Source organism: Belonocnema kinseyi, chromosome 5 (assembly GCF_010883055.1).
Source record: "Belonocnema kinseyi isolate 2016_QV_RU_SX_M_011 chromosome 5, B_treatae_v1, whole genome shotgun sequence".
NCBI lineage: Eukaryota > Metazoa > Arthropoda > Insecta > Hymenoptera > Cynipidae > Belonocnema > Belonocnema kinseyi.
The window spans coordinates 35,153,420-35,174,384 of record NC_046661.1 but is presented as its reverse complement, the minus strand read 5'-3'; the positions used below and the strand labels follow the sequence as shown (position 1 = coordinate 35,174,384).

At 33.7% G+C, this 20,965-nt stretch overlaps 1 protein-coding gene across 3 annotated transcripts in view; it reads right to left on the bottom strand.

The window, feature by feature from the left end:
- LOC117172413 (DNA repair protein complementing XP-C cells homolog) overlaps positions 1–18,282 on the bottom strand; it is a 79,035-nt gene extending 60,753 nt beyond the window's left edge. For all 3 annotated transcript variants that reach the window (XM_033360323.1, XM_033360322.1, XM_033360324.1), the window contains exon 1: positions 17,797–18,282. In XM_033360323.1, the coding sequence (XP_033216214.1) occupies positions 17,797–18,199 (403 nt within the window). In that variant the 5' untranslated portion in view covers positions 18,200–18,282. The remainder of the gene's footprint in view (positions 1–17,796) is intronic.
- Positions 18,283–20,965: the final 2,683 nt, after the last annotated feature.

Genomic DNA, 20,965 nt, shown 5'->3' with positions numbered 1-20,965 from the left:
CGCATTGCTCACCGAAGATGACGATACCGAGAAAAATTCCATCGAGAAAAACGGCCATACGAAAAGGGAAAGTTTTGAGAACAATGAGAGTAGCGATTCGGAAGACTCGGGTCATGAGAGGGATATACCTGCTACGCTAAAAAAAATCGACCACTCACGTGCCCTCCTCGTCACAAACACAGACCCAAGGTCCGTTTCAATCGAAATTCTCAATGGACAAGACGATGTGGGGGTGCAAGATTTTATACGGTCAGTTAAACGCGCTAAAGCCAGGTGTTCTCAGCCGGAACTATTACTAGATTTTATAGTCACGGAACGAATCGTCGGTAACGATAAGCGCGCAATCAGATACGCGACAATTAATAACTACGACGATCTTTATGATGTATTAAAACAAAATTTAAGCACGGGAGTATCTGTAGAGCTATGTCGAGGAAAATTAGAGAATTGTCGACAGAATAACGATACGGTACAAATGTACAATCAAAGATTAAGACAAGCTCTGAATGAATTAAATTATGTCGTTCAAGCCGAGCATCGAAAAAAAACAGCTCGGAAAATTGCCCTACAAATCGAAGAAAAAGCTTCAATAAAGAAATATGTCATGAACCTTCGGGATGAAATAGGGTCACAAGAAAGACCTCTAAAACCACTCACTAATAATAAAGACCAACAAGAAGCCTTAGAGGCAGCAGTCTGGTACCACGAAAAAAACCGTTCGCGATCGAACACCGTACCTAAAATGACACCGCGGTTTACACCTTCCGTCACTCGTCCCATAAATCATAATTTACACAATCCCAGACCAGCTTCACAAAATCCACCAAACCAAAGTATGCCTTTAAGTCAGCGCCTACAACTGCATTGCAACCTTTGCAAAAAAACGGGTCATACAGAAAATCAATGCTACCAAAAACCACGGAATTTTCAGTTTACCCAAAATCAGACACGCCCTCCCCAAAGAGTCCATAACATCACCGAAACCAATTCAGAGACCGAGCAACAGTTCGAAGAGTCCGAAAATCTCGAGGAAGCGTCAACCATGTCACTCTCGTGTCAGGACGACTACAATCAGTCCTTATTCGACCCCGCGGATTCAGAAGCGACATACGACTCATCGTGGACTCAGGATCGTTAATAAACATAATTAAAGAAACTCATGTGCCGCAGCTTATCCCTAAAGTGCCTTTTAAAAAATAATTCAGAATGGGTAATGATAAGCAAACATCCGAACATAAAATCACAATAGAGTATCTCAGTCAGTCTCATACATTTCACTTGGTCCCTGATATTTTCCCATTGCCGGAGGACGGCATATTAGGATTGCGATTTATGCGACAATACGCATATAGTTTGTCGAATAAAACATTGAAACTAAATTCGCATGAACATGAATTATTCGACGACGGAATATTCATACCTATAAATCAAACTAGATTGGTTCGAATTCCGGTGACAAAACACGATGGTCAGGTAATAATCTTTGATAACCCCCACCTTCCACATTCAATACTTCAAATACAAGACCAAACAATAAGTATACCGATATCTAATAAATCTTCAGAATTCAAGAAAATAGAAATGAACGAAATAAAATATGAGTACATTAAAATGGAAACCCCTGAAGAAAAGGTTTATTATATAACTCAGATTGAGCTATCCGAATGTTTAAAATCACTCATGGAAAACACTCGTTTGAACCACATTGAACAAGACCTCAGAGAAAATATCACAAAAATCATCTACTCATATAACGATATCTTTTCATTACCAGGTGACCCATGACCAAGCTCATAATTAACTAAATATAAAATAGTTCTCACACAAGACAAGATTGTCAATAATCGCTCCAAAGAAAGTCGACGCATCGGGCCTGAAAAAGTGGAGAGTTGTGGTGGGCTTTCGGAAGATACATGAAATCACGGATCACTATGCATATCCACTCCCAATGATCAAAGACATTTTAGATCATTTAGGAAATGCCAAATTTTTCTCCGCATTTGGCCTTCGTGCTGGATTTCATCAGATTCCCATGGAGGAAGGTTCAAAAAAATTCACTGCGTTTTCAACACCTAAAGGGCATTTTGAGTTTGAAAGAATTCCATTCGGTCTCAAGAATGCCCCAGCAACATTCCAAAGGATGATGGACAACGCTTTGAGAGGATTGAATGGGAGGATATGCATGGTCTATTTGGATGATATTGTTGTATTTGGTTTCACGATAGAGGAGCACAACCAGAATCTGGTCACTCTATTCGAAAGACTACGCCAGACTGGTCTCAAACTTCAACCTGATAAGTGTGAGTTCTTGAAACCCGAATTAGAGTATCTAGGTCACGTAATTACAGAGAACGGAGTTAAACCAAACCCTGCGAAATTACAAGCAGTAGCAAATTTTAGAATCCCAAAGAATGCTACAGAGGTCAAGTCATTTTTAGGACTTTCAGGGTATTATCGAAAATTTATCAAAAACTATTCAACTACCGCTAAACCACTCACAGAACTCACTAAAAAATTAAAAACCTTTGTCTGGACCTCAGAATGTCAGGAAGCATTTGAAAAATTAAAACATGCCTTATGCAGTGCCCCCGTTTTGAGATATACAGATTTTGAAAAGGAATTCATTTTAACTACAGACGACTCAAATGTCGGTCTAGGAGCCATCTTATCTCAAGATGGTCACGCATGTTGCTATATCTCTCGAGCACTTAACAGCTCAGAGTTCAACTACACCACCACTGAAAAAGAGATGCTCGCAATAGTTTGGGCGGTAAAAAAGACTCCGACAGTACCTTTTCGGACGCGAATTTCAGATAGTTACTGATCACCAAGCCCTCACTTGGCTATTTAACGTCAAAGATCCCTCATCGAGACTGATGCGCTAGAGACTCAAAATGGAAGGATATAAATACAGAGTTGTATATAAGAAAGGATCCGAAAATACAGCCGCTGATGCACTATCGCGTATGCACCCAATCTATGAAAACTTAACAAATGAGCAGGTAATGGAAAAAAACATCGATCTAGAAGCACAGTTACCTGATATTGAAATCCTGGATGCACCCCGAGAGCGCGATCTAAATACACCAGAACCACCTGATGAAAGCTCAATAAGAAATCCAGAAACCCATCCAGAAAGCCTAACTTGTATTCCGACGGACACGATTATTGAAACTCCAACACCAGAACTACCAATAGAACCTCCCATAGTACCCGAAAGACCTACTGACCCTCAACTCTACCAAGAATACTATCGATCGTTTGGGAACAGAACACCTACTCGCGAAGTAGAAAAAACCAACGCTAATGGGAAATTGTGGAGAGAATTCTCTAAAAGACCAACTAACGATCCAAACATCAAAGTCCTACCCCCTTACACAGAGTGACACTGGCTTAGGATACTGGACAATACTGTCAGGTGGACGATTTCAAGAAAATTAACCATACTTAGAATGCATTTTAATGACCCATCCATCACCTCCACAGAGCGTGTGAAACTTAAGATCTTAATTGCATTCATTAGCTTCAAATACCCTCAATTAAAAATCCACACATGCTACAATGCTGCAACTCAGCTAACACAAGAGGAACGGAATCAAATAATCAAAGAAAGTCACGGGTCTCTGATGACTCAACATTTTGGAGAGAATAAATCTATTCGAAGAGCTAGAGAATTAGGAATCTGGACCAACATAGAAAATGACATAATAGATTATATAAAAAAATGTCACACATGCCAAACGCAAAAACTGAGTAGAATCAGAAGACGCTCTGAAGCAATTATACCAGATACTCCAGTAGAACCCAACGATAAGATCACAATGGATGTATTCGGTCCACTACCTGTTACCCCCTAGTCCAACGAGTACATCCTATCGATTCAGGATATGCTTACGAAATATCTGGTACTAATTCCTTTAAAAGACACACTATCAGAAACCATAATCGAACACTTTATTTATATATTTGGATCCCCCAAGCACATCTTAACTGATCAAGGTCAAAACCTATAATCCGAGTTAATGAAAAATGTTGAGAAACTTTTTAGAATTCAACACGTTAGAACAACAGCCTTTCATCCTCAAAGCAACGGTGCCCTAGAACGCACCCACAGCACTATCAAAGATTTAATTAGGACTGCCATGTCAGACCTCCACACCGAGTGGGACAAAACACTCAAGTTTATTTGCATGGCATATAACACCATGATCCATGAGGGCATCGGATTCAGTCCTTTCCAATTGACCTTCGGGAGAAATGCAAATGTCCCATCGATACTTGCTACTACACCTAGTCTAAAATATCCAGATTTGGTTAGTTTGTGGCAGGAACGACATGAGAGGTACATTAGAAAAGCCCGTGAGCAAATTGAGAAATCGAAAGAAAAATATAAAAGTACAAGATGCAAGAATAGTATCACCTAAAAATTGTTCGATGTAGGAGATCTAGTAATGATAGAAAATAAAAGGTAGAATAAATTGAGCCCAGACTGGAAAGGTCCCGCAATTATACTCAAAGTACTTCCCAATAACAACTAAGAAATTATATTTAATAATGAAAGATCTGTAGTTCACGCCGACCGACTAAAGATATATAACTGGTAATTTCAGGATCATCATGTCCGTATTATGGTTGTTGATGCTGTTTGTATTCACTCAAGGAGATATCATCGTCAAATCTCTTCAGGACACCACCATATATGCCGAAAACCTAGGAACCACTAAATTGTATCACTACACATGGAAACTAGTGATAGGAATCGAGACATTGGGCATAGGTCCACGATTTAAGCAGATTCAAGAGTCCTATGAAAAAGACAACGGATTGTGTATGGGATGTACGGAAGAATTTGAGTTAAAGGCTTTAAGAAATCGTACCCATCGACTGGAAGAACTTCAGACAACCCTGCAACATATACTGGGATGCGCTCGAAATAAGAGGGGACTCTTGAATGTCATTGGATCGGTCTCCAAGACTTTATTTGGAACACTCGAAGAAGATGATATGAGATTGATCCACGAAGAATTCGACAAGCTATACTCTGATAATCAAGTCATGGCTGAAACATTAGGTAACCAAACTAGAATCCTGAAAACCTGGATCAGTTCAGCTTCCCGCGACTTACAGCTTCTTCATGATCATTCGGAAAGCCACGACAAGGAATTTAACACTATTATTAAAAGTACAAATTCTAACCAGAAAAATCTTGCTATAGCCAACATTATTTTGCTGTGTGGTACAGCTATTGGAGAATTTAGCGAAGCTCTAAACCTGTTAATTAATGCCATCAATGACGGAAAGCATGGAATAATACACCCACAGATTCTAACACCCGGCATTTTGATTTCAGAGATGAGAATAATCGAAGAGGATTCTAACATAAAAAATCCCATTAAACTTGTTCCGCAGAATTACCAACACATTATTGACATCTCTGAGGTTTCTAACGGAATAATAAATAAAAGGCTTGTTTATTTTCTTAGATTATCCATACCGGAACATGAAGATCTGCAAACCCTACATCTAATCCCAATTCCTATCCACCACGGAAATGGCTTCATTGCTCCAATCCCAGCCCATGAAATTATCCTGATAAACCCCGAAACAAGTTTCTATGTGCCCAGCGATTTAGACTCTATGCAGAAATGTAAAAAATTGGACGATATTCAAATTTGTAAACTCAGTCAACCAACATACTTGATTAGTGAAATACAAAGTTGCGAAACAAGTATTATTCGAAATCAAAATAAAATAATCTCTGACCACATTTGTCCATTTTCAGCGTTCAGAATATCGGAACTAGTATTTGTACCACTGAAAGATCCTAACCAATATATTATTATTCCAGAATACGAACTAGAATTAAATACTTTATGTAATTTGCAAAGTCAAAGCTTATCCATCTCCAAACCTAGTTTAATGTATAGCGATTCCGATTGTGTAATTCAAACACCGAGATCAATCCTGAAAATACGCAAGTTAATAGAACACCGCATAGATATTATGTTTAAGAAAAACATATCTTATACCATCGACCAATCAGAATTTGAACTCTTAAGTCCGCCGTTACCTATTGTACAAGAGTCTCTTCACCACGAAAATTTTAATGCATTGCGACAAAGTTTAGATACAATGGAAATATCCCTTCAGAAAATAAAAAACCTTTGAAGAAACAAAACTTGGATCGAAACAGGAACTGATGTCTTAACTTATTTAGGATACGCTTCAATAGGAATCACTACAACATACATATTGTACAAGTTAGGTTTTTTCGCATTACTCGCTAAATTAATACCCAAGAGGTTATGTATAAGATTATTTTGCGTCAAGACCAATGTAAACACTACCCCAGCAGTACATTACACAGCTGTCGCTACGGCTCCAACACTGCAGAATGACGATGTATCAGTTGTACAAAAGGCTGTTAGATTAAGAACCTAGAGACTAAGTTCAATATAAGTTGGGGCGGGGGGGGGGGGGGGGGGGGGGGGGGGGTGACACTTTTAGACTTAGCATACTTTAGTCCCTTACGTAACATCCCCACCGACTGCATTCCTAAGGGTCAAAGGACTACGCTTTCCCTAAAATACTTGTTTTCCCCCTGAGATGGAAAGCGTTAGTATTAGACCTTCCGTGTTGCGTGCAACGTCGCTTCTCGACCTTTTGTAATCTTTCATTTTTATGAATAAATAATAATATCTACGGATATCCGTTTATTTATTTCATGTATAACGTAACCCGTCACAACTGAGTGTCACTAACATTTTTCTCCATTGTTCTCTCCCATTTTATTGTTAAACAAAATATAAACATTGTATACAAATACCGGCTTTGTCGTCGCCGAGGTACCAATATTTAGATGACGTATGTAAGAAATCAGACAAGAATATTCAAAATTGAGGACAGAATCTTACATTCCTTTTTAGAACTCTAATAAATCCCCTTAAGGGCATGCGACACAGTGGGATTCCTACATTACCAACCTCTTTTTTTCCATTGAACACAATTTTTTTGTGAACCATAGAACTTTTTTGGCAAATGAAATATCGAACTCAAAATTTGAGGAGAGCATAAGAAGACATTATTCTACGTTTATGTATTGCATTTGAATCGGAATTTAAAAAAAAAATTATTTCTAAAATTTTTTGCCAAATTTCGATTCAAATGTAGTACATAAACGTAGGATAATGTCTTCTAATGCTCTCCTGAAATTTTGAGTTCGATATTTGATTTACAAAAAAAGTTCTATGGTTAAAAAAAAAATTTTGTTCAATAGAAAAAAGAGGTTGGTAATGTAGGAATTCCACTGTGTCGCATGCCCTTAAGCCAAATAACGGAGGATATAAAAAAAGGCAAGAAAAGAAAAAGTTGATTTTTAAATGTCCTACAAGATTATTATAACGACTCTTTGAATTTTCTTGAAAAATCAAAAATTCTAATTTTGAAAGCATAAAAAATAATGGACTAGCGACCAAAGCGAGCCACGCGCGTAGCGCGCGATGAGAGTGTTCTCGCGAAGCAGGTAGATTTTTTTAAACACGTTTTTGCAGTACGGTTGGTTGCTTTTTAAAATAAGGGTTGATTTTACAAAAATGGTTCATATCATATTTAAAAGCAAAAAAATCTAGCCTAGTCATTTTTTAAATACTGTTTTTCAATACAGGGAGTAATTTTAAAAAATGAGGGTTGATTTTCCAAAAGCGATTTATAGCCCATTGTAAAGCAAGAAAAAAGAACAAATATAACCTAAAACAATTTTGTTGGTAAAAAATAGCAAAAAAATATGCATTATATGGCATTTTGTTTTTCGTTAGTAGCGTCGCTGTGTTGCCTGACCTAATTAATTAACTAAAGGACATGTATCCAAACTGTCAATAAATAAATAAATACAAATAAAAAAAAATAAGAATCGAATTTTATTGATAAAAAATGTACATTCAAAAAATATTTATATTTATATTAGAAGTGCTTCCAAAATATTATAAAAAACATATAAATTTCTATTTTCCCTGACTGCTACTTCATTTCCCTGACCATATTTTTTTCCCTGACATGTGGCCACCCTGATTTAACAATGATTTTAAATATTCAACAAGATTTTACAAACATTTAAAATATTCAGAAAGATTTAAAATATTCAAACAAAACAAATTCACGCACGCTTTTGCATTAGCTTTCACGAGTGATGAAAGCCCTCCTATGATGTTTTCAAAATGGAATTTTTCGATGTGAATATTCTAGTTTTTGAGCTCCAAATGTTTAATGAACAAGTGAATAAAATTCCAAACGTGGTTATCTTCTATTTTTGAAGTCCCTGTTTCTTGTTTCAAACTAATGATAAAAAAATAATTTTTTACCTATTTTATTAGCATTACTCATTTTTGGATCATATTCATGAGCAGTAGACTTTCCTCCGCAAGTGTAAAGATCAAAAGCGTATCTGCAGAATACCTTGAATTCTTTTTCAGTTATAGAACGAATGGGACGTCCTAGTTTTCTCATTATTCGAATAGTGTCTCGCCAAACATCTTCAACGTCAGGAACCGTTTATGATGCCTCAAATCAAAATTTTACAAATAAACAACCTGTACAGGGGACTCCAAAGACAGGGTTACTACAAAATCCCAACTTCAAAAAGCCCTGACTATTTCCAGACCAATTGTTCATTTTCTTTGACATTAATGAAAGACGTTAATAAAGAATAAAATTGCATGCAAAATGTTGAATTGTCTTTCATACAAAACAGTTAAATTTTCAAACCGAAAACATGAATTTTCAACAAAAAGTTTTTTCAAACAGAATTGTGAATTTTCAAAGCCCAAAAAACGAATTTTCTACAAAAAAGGATTTTCAAACAAAGATATTAAGTTTCAAACAATCAAATTACTTTTATATCAAATAAGTTGAATTTTCAACAAAGTGTGTTAAAAAATATTAAGCAACTCTTTCAGCAAAAATAAAACACTGTTTAAAATTGAAAAAATCTAAAATAATAGTTGATATTTATATGATTTCTATTCGTAAAAAAGAAAAATGATTTAATTAAGGTTTAAGAGTGTTAAAAATTAAATTCCTGTTAATTAATAAATTATTGCGGACTCGAAATAGTAGATGCTTCCTAATAATAATGTAGTCATTGAGTAATAAACTATGAAATAATATAAAAAAGCTATTGTCCATGAGTATTTTATTTTTTAATGATTTGGGATGACGAAAATTATACTCAAAGAATAGTTAATTAAAGAAAGTTGTTTGCGCAAACAATTATTTTTGTGAATCTAACCTCAAAACTATCCAGAGTTCACAATGATTTATTAATTAATAAGAGTTTAATTTTTAACGCTTCAATTTTTCATTCAATAAATTATATCTTTCCAATCAGAAATTATGTATAATTATCACATTTTCACAATAGTTAAACTAGAAAGGTTCGCAATGTTCCACATCCTTTTAATTTTGAAAATTTTTTAAGTTTGACAACATTTTCAAATATTGTTAATATTAACTAATTAAATAATTAAAACAGTTATTTGACGTACCCTCAGCAATTTATTAATTATATGCCTATTGATTATACTGCCTGTCACAACATTTGAATTTAAACAAGGATTGTACACGCAGCGCCACGCAACGCCATAAATTGAAATTAACTCTACCATTTAATATAAGTAATATTCCATCTATCTTGTCTTTTTCTACAGGCCAAAAATATTGAGCGCTATTCAACATTTTTAGTTAAAATAGGCTTTAGTTCAATTGATTCTTAGGGTACCTTTTCACGTTGGTCTGTTTTTAATTAATCGATTAATTAATTTGACATATCGAGTTCATATCTAGGTTCTCAACCAATGAAATTTGCCACAAACTAACAAAGTTGCTAGAAATTAAACCTATGAATAATATTACTTCTACGATTAATTCAAAATATGCCTCCGAGAAAAGGTACCCTTAAGCAGGCTCGAACAACAATGTGGGAAATAAATGGCGAAAATCAGCGTTCTCTGCGATGGACAGGAGAACTACAGAAGCGTGCATGTGTTGGTCGCTATATATGGGTATGCCGCTTTTTTATATATGTTGCCTAGTAAAATTATTTAAGAAAAAAACTATGAATAAAGACAAAATTAAGAAAATAAGAAATTAATGATAATAAGCATGCTATTTCCTATTTTACGTTTCTTATTTACTTAATTTTGCTTTTAATTGTATATTTGCAGTAGAGAAAGTCTTTGAGTCACACATACATCATTTTGCAGTGACAGCACAGGCAAAACGTGACAGCAACAAATAACAAAACAGTTAATTTTTCGCGCACACGCTTTTTACACCAATTTGCGCCATCTGCGATGGGCAGAAGAACTATTCTCGCACCCCTCACTGCCTCTCACGCCCCGTGCCTAGTTCTAAAAATTAGTAATTTTCCCCTACACAGTTGACCGAGCTTGCTTTGAGGCTCTTTTACACCTTCCATCAATCGGTCGTCGACCGACTAACATATCGAAATATCCGTTCACACCTCTGCAATATTCCGTGAAATCTAGTAATGCGTTAGTAATATTTCAATGACTTTCAGAAGATAACTAAGATATTACCAGATTTAACTGAATTTTCCGAAGGTTTAAATGGATATTCCGATATGTTGGCCGGTCGACGACCGATCACGAGGGCTGTGTAATAGAGTGGGAACTGTGAGGAGTGTGCGAGAGAAACAGAAATATGATAATCACGCCCCAAAGGGTGGAGCTTTTTAGTGAAAAAAATGTCGACAGCTAATCATAGTTTAAATATTTTCAGAAAAAAGGGTACATTGTAAAAAAAGTATGAAAAAATTACCTGGGATAAACGGTGCACACAAATTCCGCTCATGGTTAGGATTTTACCTGCAAGCTTTCAGGCACTCTTTATTTTCTTCATGAATTCCGCTCGCGGTACCATTTAGGTGGGCGCACAAGAACTCCGCCCATTTAGATTTTAGTGATCCTCTTCTTTTGCTTTGCTATACTGACCTATTGACTATAAGTGAATTTTCCTATATTCAGCTTTGCACATCTACTTTTATGTAGAGAATTTTTTTCACTTTTCAATTCATTTTAACTAACCAACAATTTTTTATTTAACAACAAAAACACCTTTTTATGGATCATTATACATCTTGACCATTTTTCCAAGCCGTACGGTCGATAAAAAACATAAAAATCCATTGGAAATTGTTCTGGAGACAGAACTTTATCCACCGAAATTCGATTTTGCGGGGGAAAAACTGCATAAAATTCATGTATTGCCCTAATGGAAATTTGTGTACAAAAATGCACCAAAAAATTTAAACGGTTTTACAGGAATTCACATATAAATACAGTAAATTACAATCAAAATTACAAGAAAGTACAACTTTTTTCTATTATTAGGACGAATTTTGTACTTATTTGTATTTAACTGTATATTGTATTTGATTGTAGTTTCTGTTTTCTATAGGAATTCACAAAAAAGTATATCTGCAAGAATCTGCAGGAATTTACAGAAATCCTAGGTCAAAAGAGAAAAACTTTTTTACTGCAAATAAAAATTGAACAATTAAGAATGATTTGATCACGGTGACTAAAATTAATAGATTCTAGAAGACACAAATTTTGTAATTTGAGGTTGTAAAAACTGAGTTGAAAATTAAAACACTCAAAGTGGAATCATTTTTTATTTTAAACTTTTAAAATTAAAGCTTAAGATTTTTTATTCAAACGCTCGAAGATTTACGCGTATAAAAAAATACAAAGTTTTAACACTTTGCATTGAAAAAAGTCGTATTTTCGGTCAAAAATGCAACTGGTTGAAAGATAATCTTTTTGGTTGAAAATTGAACTGTTTTGTTGAAAATCTGTCTTTTTCCAAAATAATTTATGATTTGAAATTATTTCCTAAAGTTCCGAAACATAATATAAAACATTTGAAATAGCAACATTTTTCATTTTTACAGAATTACAACATATTAAAAACAATTTTAGTAAGTAAGTTGTTTTAATACAAATGAATTTTACATTCACTATGTTATAAGCAGATGTAATTATAACTTAACTATAATAATAAGAGATTAAAATATTTTTTTTTGTAATCATTCTTTAATAATTTAACATTATTTAATGCTAATACCGACGAAATAAAAAATTATGTCTAACAATTATTTAGCAATTAGAATACCAAAAAAGTTGACCATAGATATGTTTATAAAAACTGTCATGTTAACCATATTATAAACTATTAACCAATATAATGTGTACATATATTGTCTGACTAATTAACTGAAGAAGTACACCATCGTATGCCGAAATGTCTGAGATAATTGTAATCTAACTTAATTAATTTTTACTTGGCACCACAAATTATTATAAATTACACTTGAAACAGATCCGAACTTTAAAGAGCGACAGCACTGTATGGCTTAGTGCCTTTATTTATTGAATTTAAAGGAAAACTTTAAAAACGAAACACTACAAAATATGGTTCGAAAAATCAGTGTGATCGGCTCATTACAGTTATAGAACTGTTATATACTGTATATAGACATGCATTGTATAAATAAATATGTACTTTATAATTTGAATTTATAAATAAAATATGCAAATTTTGTTTAGAAATGAATTAGCTGTTTTCTTTTTAAACACCAGCTAACTTGACTTCGTTGATTGCTGAGAGGAAAACAATGGATCAAATGCATGGCATTCGGTCCATTTTTGCCCTATTTTGCTCATATCTTTGTAAAAACTAATATTTTACATTTATCTGTATTAAAAAAATAGTTTCAATTTGTGAAGAGCTGTTTAATGACATAAAAAAATGATGATAATTATTATTAATTACAAACATATTACAGAAATAAATGTTTGTTCCGTGCATTTGGTCCACTGTCTTCCTCTCAACTTTCACCGAAGTGAAGTTAGCTGATGGTTCAAGTGAAAATACCTAATGTGTTGTTACAGAATCATTTTAAAATCTAACAAATTTTCGAAACGAAATTTGAAATGTATTCTAATGGGAGGAACATTTTTAAACCCCTTGAGCGGAGTTCGTGTGCGCCCGGGAGAAAGACATTATCAGGGAAACGTCACTTTGGGTCAGGCATTGTCTGGAAACCGGTACCCGTGCGGTGAGTGGTAGTTTGTCGAGCAGACGGTTTTTGGCCTCGCAAGACCTTCCCATTCTTTGAGATTAGACAAGGCGGAGAAAAATCCGAATTTTATACAATATTAATTAATTTAATTTTAATATACTGCATTAGCCTCGTTATATAATTATGATTAAGTCAAAAGAAGATTGATAAAAATCGGTCAATATTTTCCGTCTCAGTTGATCTTCAAAGCTTTATCTGCCTAATTTGCTTACGCATACAGGCATACCGCCCAAGTCATAATTGCTAACAATATTTTCTTATAAACTATCCGTAAGGGGTCGATATAAAGTTTGAAATGTTTAAAATGCTCTACTTCAATTTTTGTCTGATCGAAACATATGATGGAGATAATTTCGAAATATATTTTATATCAAGTAAAGATGTAGATTACAATTTCTCATTCTACTAGACAAAGTTGTTAAAGTTAAAAGAATCTTATTTTTGTATTGTTAAATCATAATTAAAAACCGCGAAATTAGTCTTTAAAAAAGTAGGGTAGCTTTGACTAAGTATATTTTTAATATCATTATCAATTATTAAAATCTGACAAATATACCATCTACCTTATTTAGTTACGACTCCAGGCATACCACATAATTTATAATTGTCGATAATTGTTTCAACCAAAACCAGGTGGAAATACACTACTGGCGCAGTTCTGATCTAGTATAGATTGCCGGAGTCGCAGCACTGGGCATCTTTACTGGACCAGTACTGGCTGGTAACGCTTCACAGTACTACCTGGCGGCACTGGCGAGGCGCTACACACCAGTACAAGCCGACATTTCTTGTAATTAGAAATTTATTTGGGAAACATTACTGCGTTAGGATAACGAATTGTTTAAAGTACATTTAAAAAAATGAAATGTGCACTTTGAAATTCTCAAAATGAATTCAATTGGATGTAAATTGACCCTAGTCGTTAAACAAAGTTGACGTCAAAAAGAAACACTACATTTCGCAGAAGGATGATGTAAAAAATAACGTTAGTCACTTTTTATTCAATACATTAATTCGTGAGTTAGTCACTATTCATTTCACGCCTATACCTATTTATGAATTATTTTAAAGGCTTTAAAATATTTTTAAAGATTTATTTATAATTTATAAATTTATAAAAATTCTGAAAACTTTGAAATAGCTGTCAATAAACTGAAAATTTTTTTTAATACTTTACAGTATTTTATAAGCTTCAAAAGCATTTTCAGTAGCTTTTAATTATAAGTATTTTAGATGATTTGAAAAAATTCTAAGAACATATTTCATTACTTTTATGAAATTTTAAAGCTTTTTCAATACTTTAGGATAAACAATGTTCCATAATTTCTGAAGATATGAAACGATTTTACAGGACGCATAAGCTTTTAAAATATTTCAAATGATTTAACATTATCTTATACGATTTTTGAGGATTTCTATGTTTTTAAGGGGGTCACCCCGTGTGACCGCCCGTTTTTTACCTTTTTTTAGGGATTTTTTTTTTACGAACGATAAAAATATGCAACTTTGAACTTTCCACTATATATTTATTCACATTTGAACAGTAAATTGTCAGAATTTGAACCCAAAACCTTTATTATAATGCGTATGGCGCCACTCCGAAGACACCCATGTCAAAAAAAAGTGTGACCATGACCGGCATGATTCCGGGCGAACGACTTATTTCAAATCAAAAAACCAAACGTCATTTTAATCTGTGGAGCTGTGGCCATCACCTGAACTAGGATATTTTGAAAATATTTTTAATTGAGTAATTGATACGGTTTTGAACTTTTTTTCTTCAAATTTCATGATTTTTTTCGATTATTTTCTTACGAAAAAAAAACTACTAAGAACTTTTTAATTATCTTAGTTCAGGCGATGCGTACATATGTGCTGAATCTACCCTACCAATTTCAAAGCAATCGGTCAAACCGTTTTTGAGTAATCATGCCGGCCAATTCGAAAAACGTGGTTTCGAGAAAAACGCGTTTGAAAGTTCAAGAACGAATTAAACAATTAGGTACACCTAGCCTTTCTAACACCTGTAACTTTCCAATGACTTCGAATATTGGAATATCACTTCAACAGCATGTTCAGCACATGTGTAGGAATAAATTTAAACAACAAAAAATCGAATTTTTCGACCGGACGCACGGGGTGACCGGACGATATCCCTTTAGGAATTTAGGAACTCTCTACGTACTTTAATACATTTTACATGCATTAATAATATATCATTTTTTGATCAAAATAATATTGTAACCTATTTTTTGTCAAAATACTTGGCATTTCCAGCAGTTTAAAAAGATTTCGAATGAGTTTAAAGTATTTATAAATAGTTAACGCTACTTTAAAATACTACAAAGAAATGTTGTATTGATTTCAGTAATTTAATTTAAGTTTAATGTAACTGTCAACATATTTTTCTATTTATTTCAGCAGTTTGAAGGCTTTCAAAGACGTAAATATTTTATATTTTGAAATATTCCATGGAATTTTCAAGCTATTCAAAACCATTTCAAGGGATATCCAAGGGTTTTGATAATTTCGAGGCATTTTACATTTTTTATTGGATTTCAAAGAATTGTTTGACAAGACATAAGGGATTTCGTAGGGTTTCGAAGATTTGAAGAGATTTCCAAATATTTTTTACAATTCATTGAAAATTCGCCCTGAAATCTTATTAATTCATACTAAATCCTTTTTAATTCTTTTGACTTCTAAATTCACTCAATTTGTACCTAATTCCATTACTTTCTCCATATTTTGTAAGTGTTTAAATTCACTTAATTGCTGTTAAAATGCAGCTTGAATTTTTATCAATTGTTTTTAATTTCTGCAAATTCACAAAAAATGTATTATGTTCAATCAAATGGATTAAAATTTGTTTAAAAACATTTTTTCCCCATTATTTTCAATTCTTTTTGCGCGAAAAATTACCCTATGAGATTAAGGACAAGCACCCTTTGGTCCTTATATTTTATCCCAGAGAAATTTGTCAAATATTATTTTTTGCAAGTGTTAAAATTTCTAAAGCAAGATTTCAGTATATTTTGAAACTATCTCCATGATATGTTTCGATCAGACGAAAATTTATGTAGAGCGTTTTTTAAAGTTCAAACTTAATTTCCACTTGATACGATTATTTTATATGACAGCATTGTTAGCAATTATAAATTATGTGGTACGCTTGAATAGCTAAGTAAATAATATAGCAGGAATATCCGTCAAATTTTAGTAATTGATCAGGATATCAAAAATAGGCTTGGTCAAAGTTGCCCTACTTTTAAAGAATTATTATATTAAATTTTTCATGAGAAAAGTGACTCCTAAAAGTATATATCATTCGAATTAGATTTTCAAGAAACGCGCAAATCCGTTAAACGTCATAGTATTTTTAGCAATTTTTTTGGTAACTTAAAATTTTTGTTCATTTCATTGGTGATTAAAGAGAAACTTTAGAAATGGACCTAAAAAGATTTTCTTGAGAGTGGTGCCAGATGTGAATTCCAGTTAGCGGGGTGAGCTAAAGGGTATGTAATGCATTGAGTGCGACAGCGTGAGCGTGCCTAAAGATCTCCCTAGTATTTGACTGCCAGGATCGATAGTTACTTGTCTTAAATTTAACCCAAAAAATGCTTGTCGTTTATGCATGTTTTTTAGCATTTATTTGACCAATGATATTTTTAATGTAATAAACATTATTCCACCTTTGATAACACATAGACATAGCTCATTCTTTTCCTAATCCAGGCATATGACATCAGTCATATTTTTCACAATACTTTCGGAGAAATTACGCCTAAACGACATGTCTCCAAAAGCCCATGTACACAGCTCTCTTAACGGAAGATGTAAAAGAGCCTTTAGTGCAAATGGATACCTACCATAATTTTAACGATTTTAACTTAAAAAATCAATATATCGAAAACTATTCGAAATATCGATGAAAGACTTTCAGATTCGGGCAAGATTACGATATCCGTGGCGATAAAGTTTTAATGTGGATTCCTAAAGGATTTTTAGCGACAAAAGTCATTCTGAAAGTTTTAAATCGATATCTCGAATAGTTTTCGATTTATCGATTTTTAAAACTTTTTTTTTTAATGTACACAATTTCCTAAGTTCATTCCGATAGGCGATTTTTGTACAAGAAAAAGGAGCTTTCATGTGAATTTGTGTAAGGGAAAAGGGGACTGGGGTGTGATCATACATTATTTCTATGACCAGTCACAAAGGTGCCCCCCCCCCACGCGAGGCATTTGAAAAGGGGCAGGGATGTGCTCTTACATTATTTCTGTGACCAGTCACAGGGCTGCCTTTGATATCTCGAAAAATATTAGAGATATCAATTTAAAACTTTCAGATTCGTGTTTCTCACAAAAAATCATATAAGAATCCACAATAAAACTTTGTCGCCACGGATATCGTTATCTCCCCCGATTCGTGTTTCTCGCAAAAAATATATGGGAATTCAGATTAAAACTTTGTCACCACGGATATCATAATCTCCCCACCAAAAGCTTGAAGTCAAAAAAGGAATTAACTCTAATTTTCCGGCTTAGTAATAATCAAAGAAAAATGTAATGCAAAATCTAGAGAACGAGCCCACGCAAACAATACCAATTTTCAACTCTATATTTCATTATTCTTACCGAAACTGGTTGAAGCCATTTCACTTTCACCTTGAAGTAGAAGTTGGTCAATTTCATTAGCGAGACCTCGACTTTTCGAGGACTCACCTTGAGCGACATCCTTTGTACCATGCTTTGCAATTGACTGTTCCTGTCTAAGATTTTCAAGACCTTTTTGTCTCTGAAGATTTTTCAAAATTTGAGAAAAAAGCTCGGCTGCTTGAGTATTATCAATATCTTCAACGTTGACATTCTCGGCGTCATCTTCGTCAGATTCCGAAGAATGACCAGTATTTGGTGCGGTTTTTAGGTTAGAATGAGAATTCAATTTCTCATCAAAGAAACTAGAACTTAGATTAATCTTATCAGCAGGAACGAGGAAATCATCGCTACTGCCCGAACTTTCATCATCAGAGTCAGACATTGTGACTTTTAATAATAAACGCAATAAACAAAGCACTTTTTGAATTTACAGGTGTTTATTTGTATACATCACGAAGTATTACAAGAGCTAGAGTTGGGTCGCGGTAATATTCTCCGTAATTTCAGCAGGAAAATCATCGTCATTACCGGTAACGTTTCTTTCGCCTCTTTCGTTACCGCTCACATTGCGACGCTATCTGTATGTTAAAATGTGAATGAATGTGAATTTCAAAATACTTCGCAATTGTTGATTAGTTTCATGGAGAATAAACGTATTAATACAAATGGTTGATTTCTAAATGAGTAACATGTGCTTTCAAAGACAAAGGAAATGTTCCTATAAAAATAATATAGGATTAAAATAGATTGAATTTCAATGGAATTTGAAAAGACTGAATTCGGAAATTACTCTTTTATTTAAGGAGAAAATTGGTGTATTCGTTTATTGTCTTCCATATCCTTACGCGTCTTTTATTGTTAGTACATTAATCCAAAAATTAAATAAAACGGTTTTTTTGCAAACAATAGTATTGAATTTTTATTTATATTATATACCTACTCAGAATGTTTTCCTGAAACTACCCTCTTATCTTACCCTTATCTATAATTACAGAAAATTACGTATCTGCCAATATCTTTCCAAAATATTTGAAAACATATAATGTGTCACTTCTTATTAATAATATGCATATTAATAATACTTGTATTCTTCATAATGGTGTGGAACTGCAAAATGCCTACAACGTTTCAGCAGATTAGCTTAGATAACCTTCGAAACATTATGTTCAAGAAATGTTTTTCATAGACTTTTTTATGTAACAAATTCATACGTAATTGCGTCTATTCAATCTGCAAAGTGTGAACAATTCAAAGGAACAATATTTTTGCAAAAAATAATGTGCGCATACATTTTTAAGCAAAACCAAATCCCACCGTAGAGGCTTAGGAACATTTTTAAACGTGAAAGTTTTCCCACAAGTTATTCAACGTGACGAATATTGAAGAATATTATATCAAATAAACGCAAAACCAATAAGCAATTCAAATTTAGTCCTGAAATTAAAAAAAAAATCTTTACCAATCGTTACCGGAGAATTTCCTGTACTTTACCGGAAATTTCTACCGTTACCGGTAATTTCAGGTAACGATCCAACACTACAAGGATCCATGATCCAACAAAGCATGGTCTTGCCAAGCGCAAGTAAAAAAAAAGTCAACCAATCAGATTCGGCACCCTAGGGCACCCGACCTTTCTGACATCTTGGATCGAGTGCGGCAGTCCATTCGCGCCAATGCAGAGAGTATGGTGGGGGGCGTCGGTTCACCCTAAGTCACTCCAAGTCAGGGATGTGCAGTTACGCATAACTGAAGGTTTTTCACGTAAAACACCTAAGTCCAGTATTTTACGTAGAAAACAGGTAAAATACCTAGTAAATTACGTTAGAAAATGGCGGACCTATAGAACTGTGCATAACATCGCCTTTGTGAATTTCTGGTACGGGCATTTGTAGGACTTCTTTTCCCAATGCCAATATTTTAATTAAAAAATAATAATGTTAACTAAATTGAAACACAGCAAACACAAAAACATTTCGGGTTGCCATAAATTCCATGCGATTATATTATTTTTAAACGTATACAATTAACTAAAATAATCAAAATCATCCAATGGAGTGCAATATTTTTTTTTTGCAACATAATATCTAAGAATGTCGCTGGTCAGTATTTTTTGGAACATAGGTATTTAACTAATTTTTTTATATAGTTACATTTGTTCATTTAAATATTTGTAATTGATATATATATATATATATATATATATTTGAAATACAGGTGAATTATTCTAATCTAAAAGCCTTTATAATTTGTCATCATTTCTCACATTTATGTTTTTGTTATTATTATTATGCAATATTGATCAATTTAATATTTGATAGCTGAAAAAATATTTATATGTTTTTATATTCAATTTCGGAAAAAATTGTACTTAATAAAATGTACACTGATAAATCAACTTCATTATAATAAACTTATGTACCTATGTGATTTTGTTAATTTATTTCAAGGAATATTTAAAATGGGCAACAAGTTTCAGAAGTTATATTTGTGGAAGGAAACGGGAATCGCAGAACATAAAGTCCCATACACGCGTGATTTACATCCTTTAAGAAACTAGTCAAGTAATATACCTAGTAATTTACCGTAAAAACTATGTAAATTACCTAGGGTATTTTACTTATTCCTCCCTGCTCCAAGTCGAACGTATTTGAGCAACAAATTGGCGGGACCATGGTTTGTTGGATCATAACAAGGAGCCATGATCGAACAAAGCATGGTCCCGCCCATCGCCATATAGAAATGGACCGGTAATGCTGTGGGGAGAACGGTAATGGGCTCTAGAGAGAGAGAAAAAACATATGAGACGTAGCAAAGATATTATAAACGTAGATGCGGTGCGGGCTTAGTTACCCGCCATAAATATAGACGACGCGTCAGGCGAAAAAATGTAACACGCGGAGCCGAATTTGGCGCGGAATTATCCCGAATTTAAAAGTTCAAAAATTTCACGTTGATTTATTAAAATAGATCCTGTTCGGCTCAGTTGGCTCGTTACCGCAATTAAGGGTTTAGAAACCCAAACCCTTCGATGAAACTCTTCTCTTCATTCTGAAAACGGATAATTAGGCAACAAAATGAACTGACAACTATAGATTTTGTGATATTAGATTAACAAAATGAATTTATTCAGAATGCGAATTGTACAAAT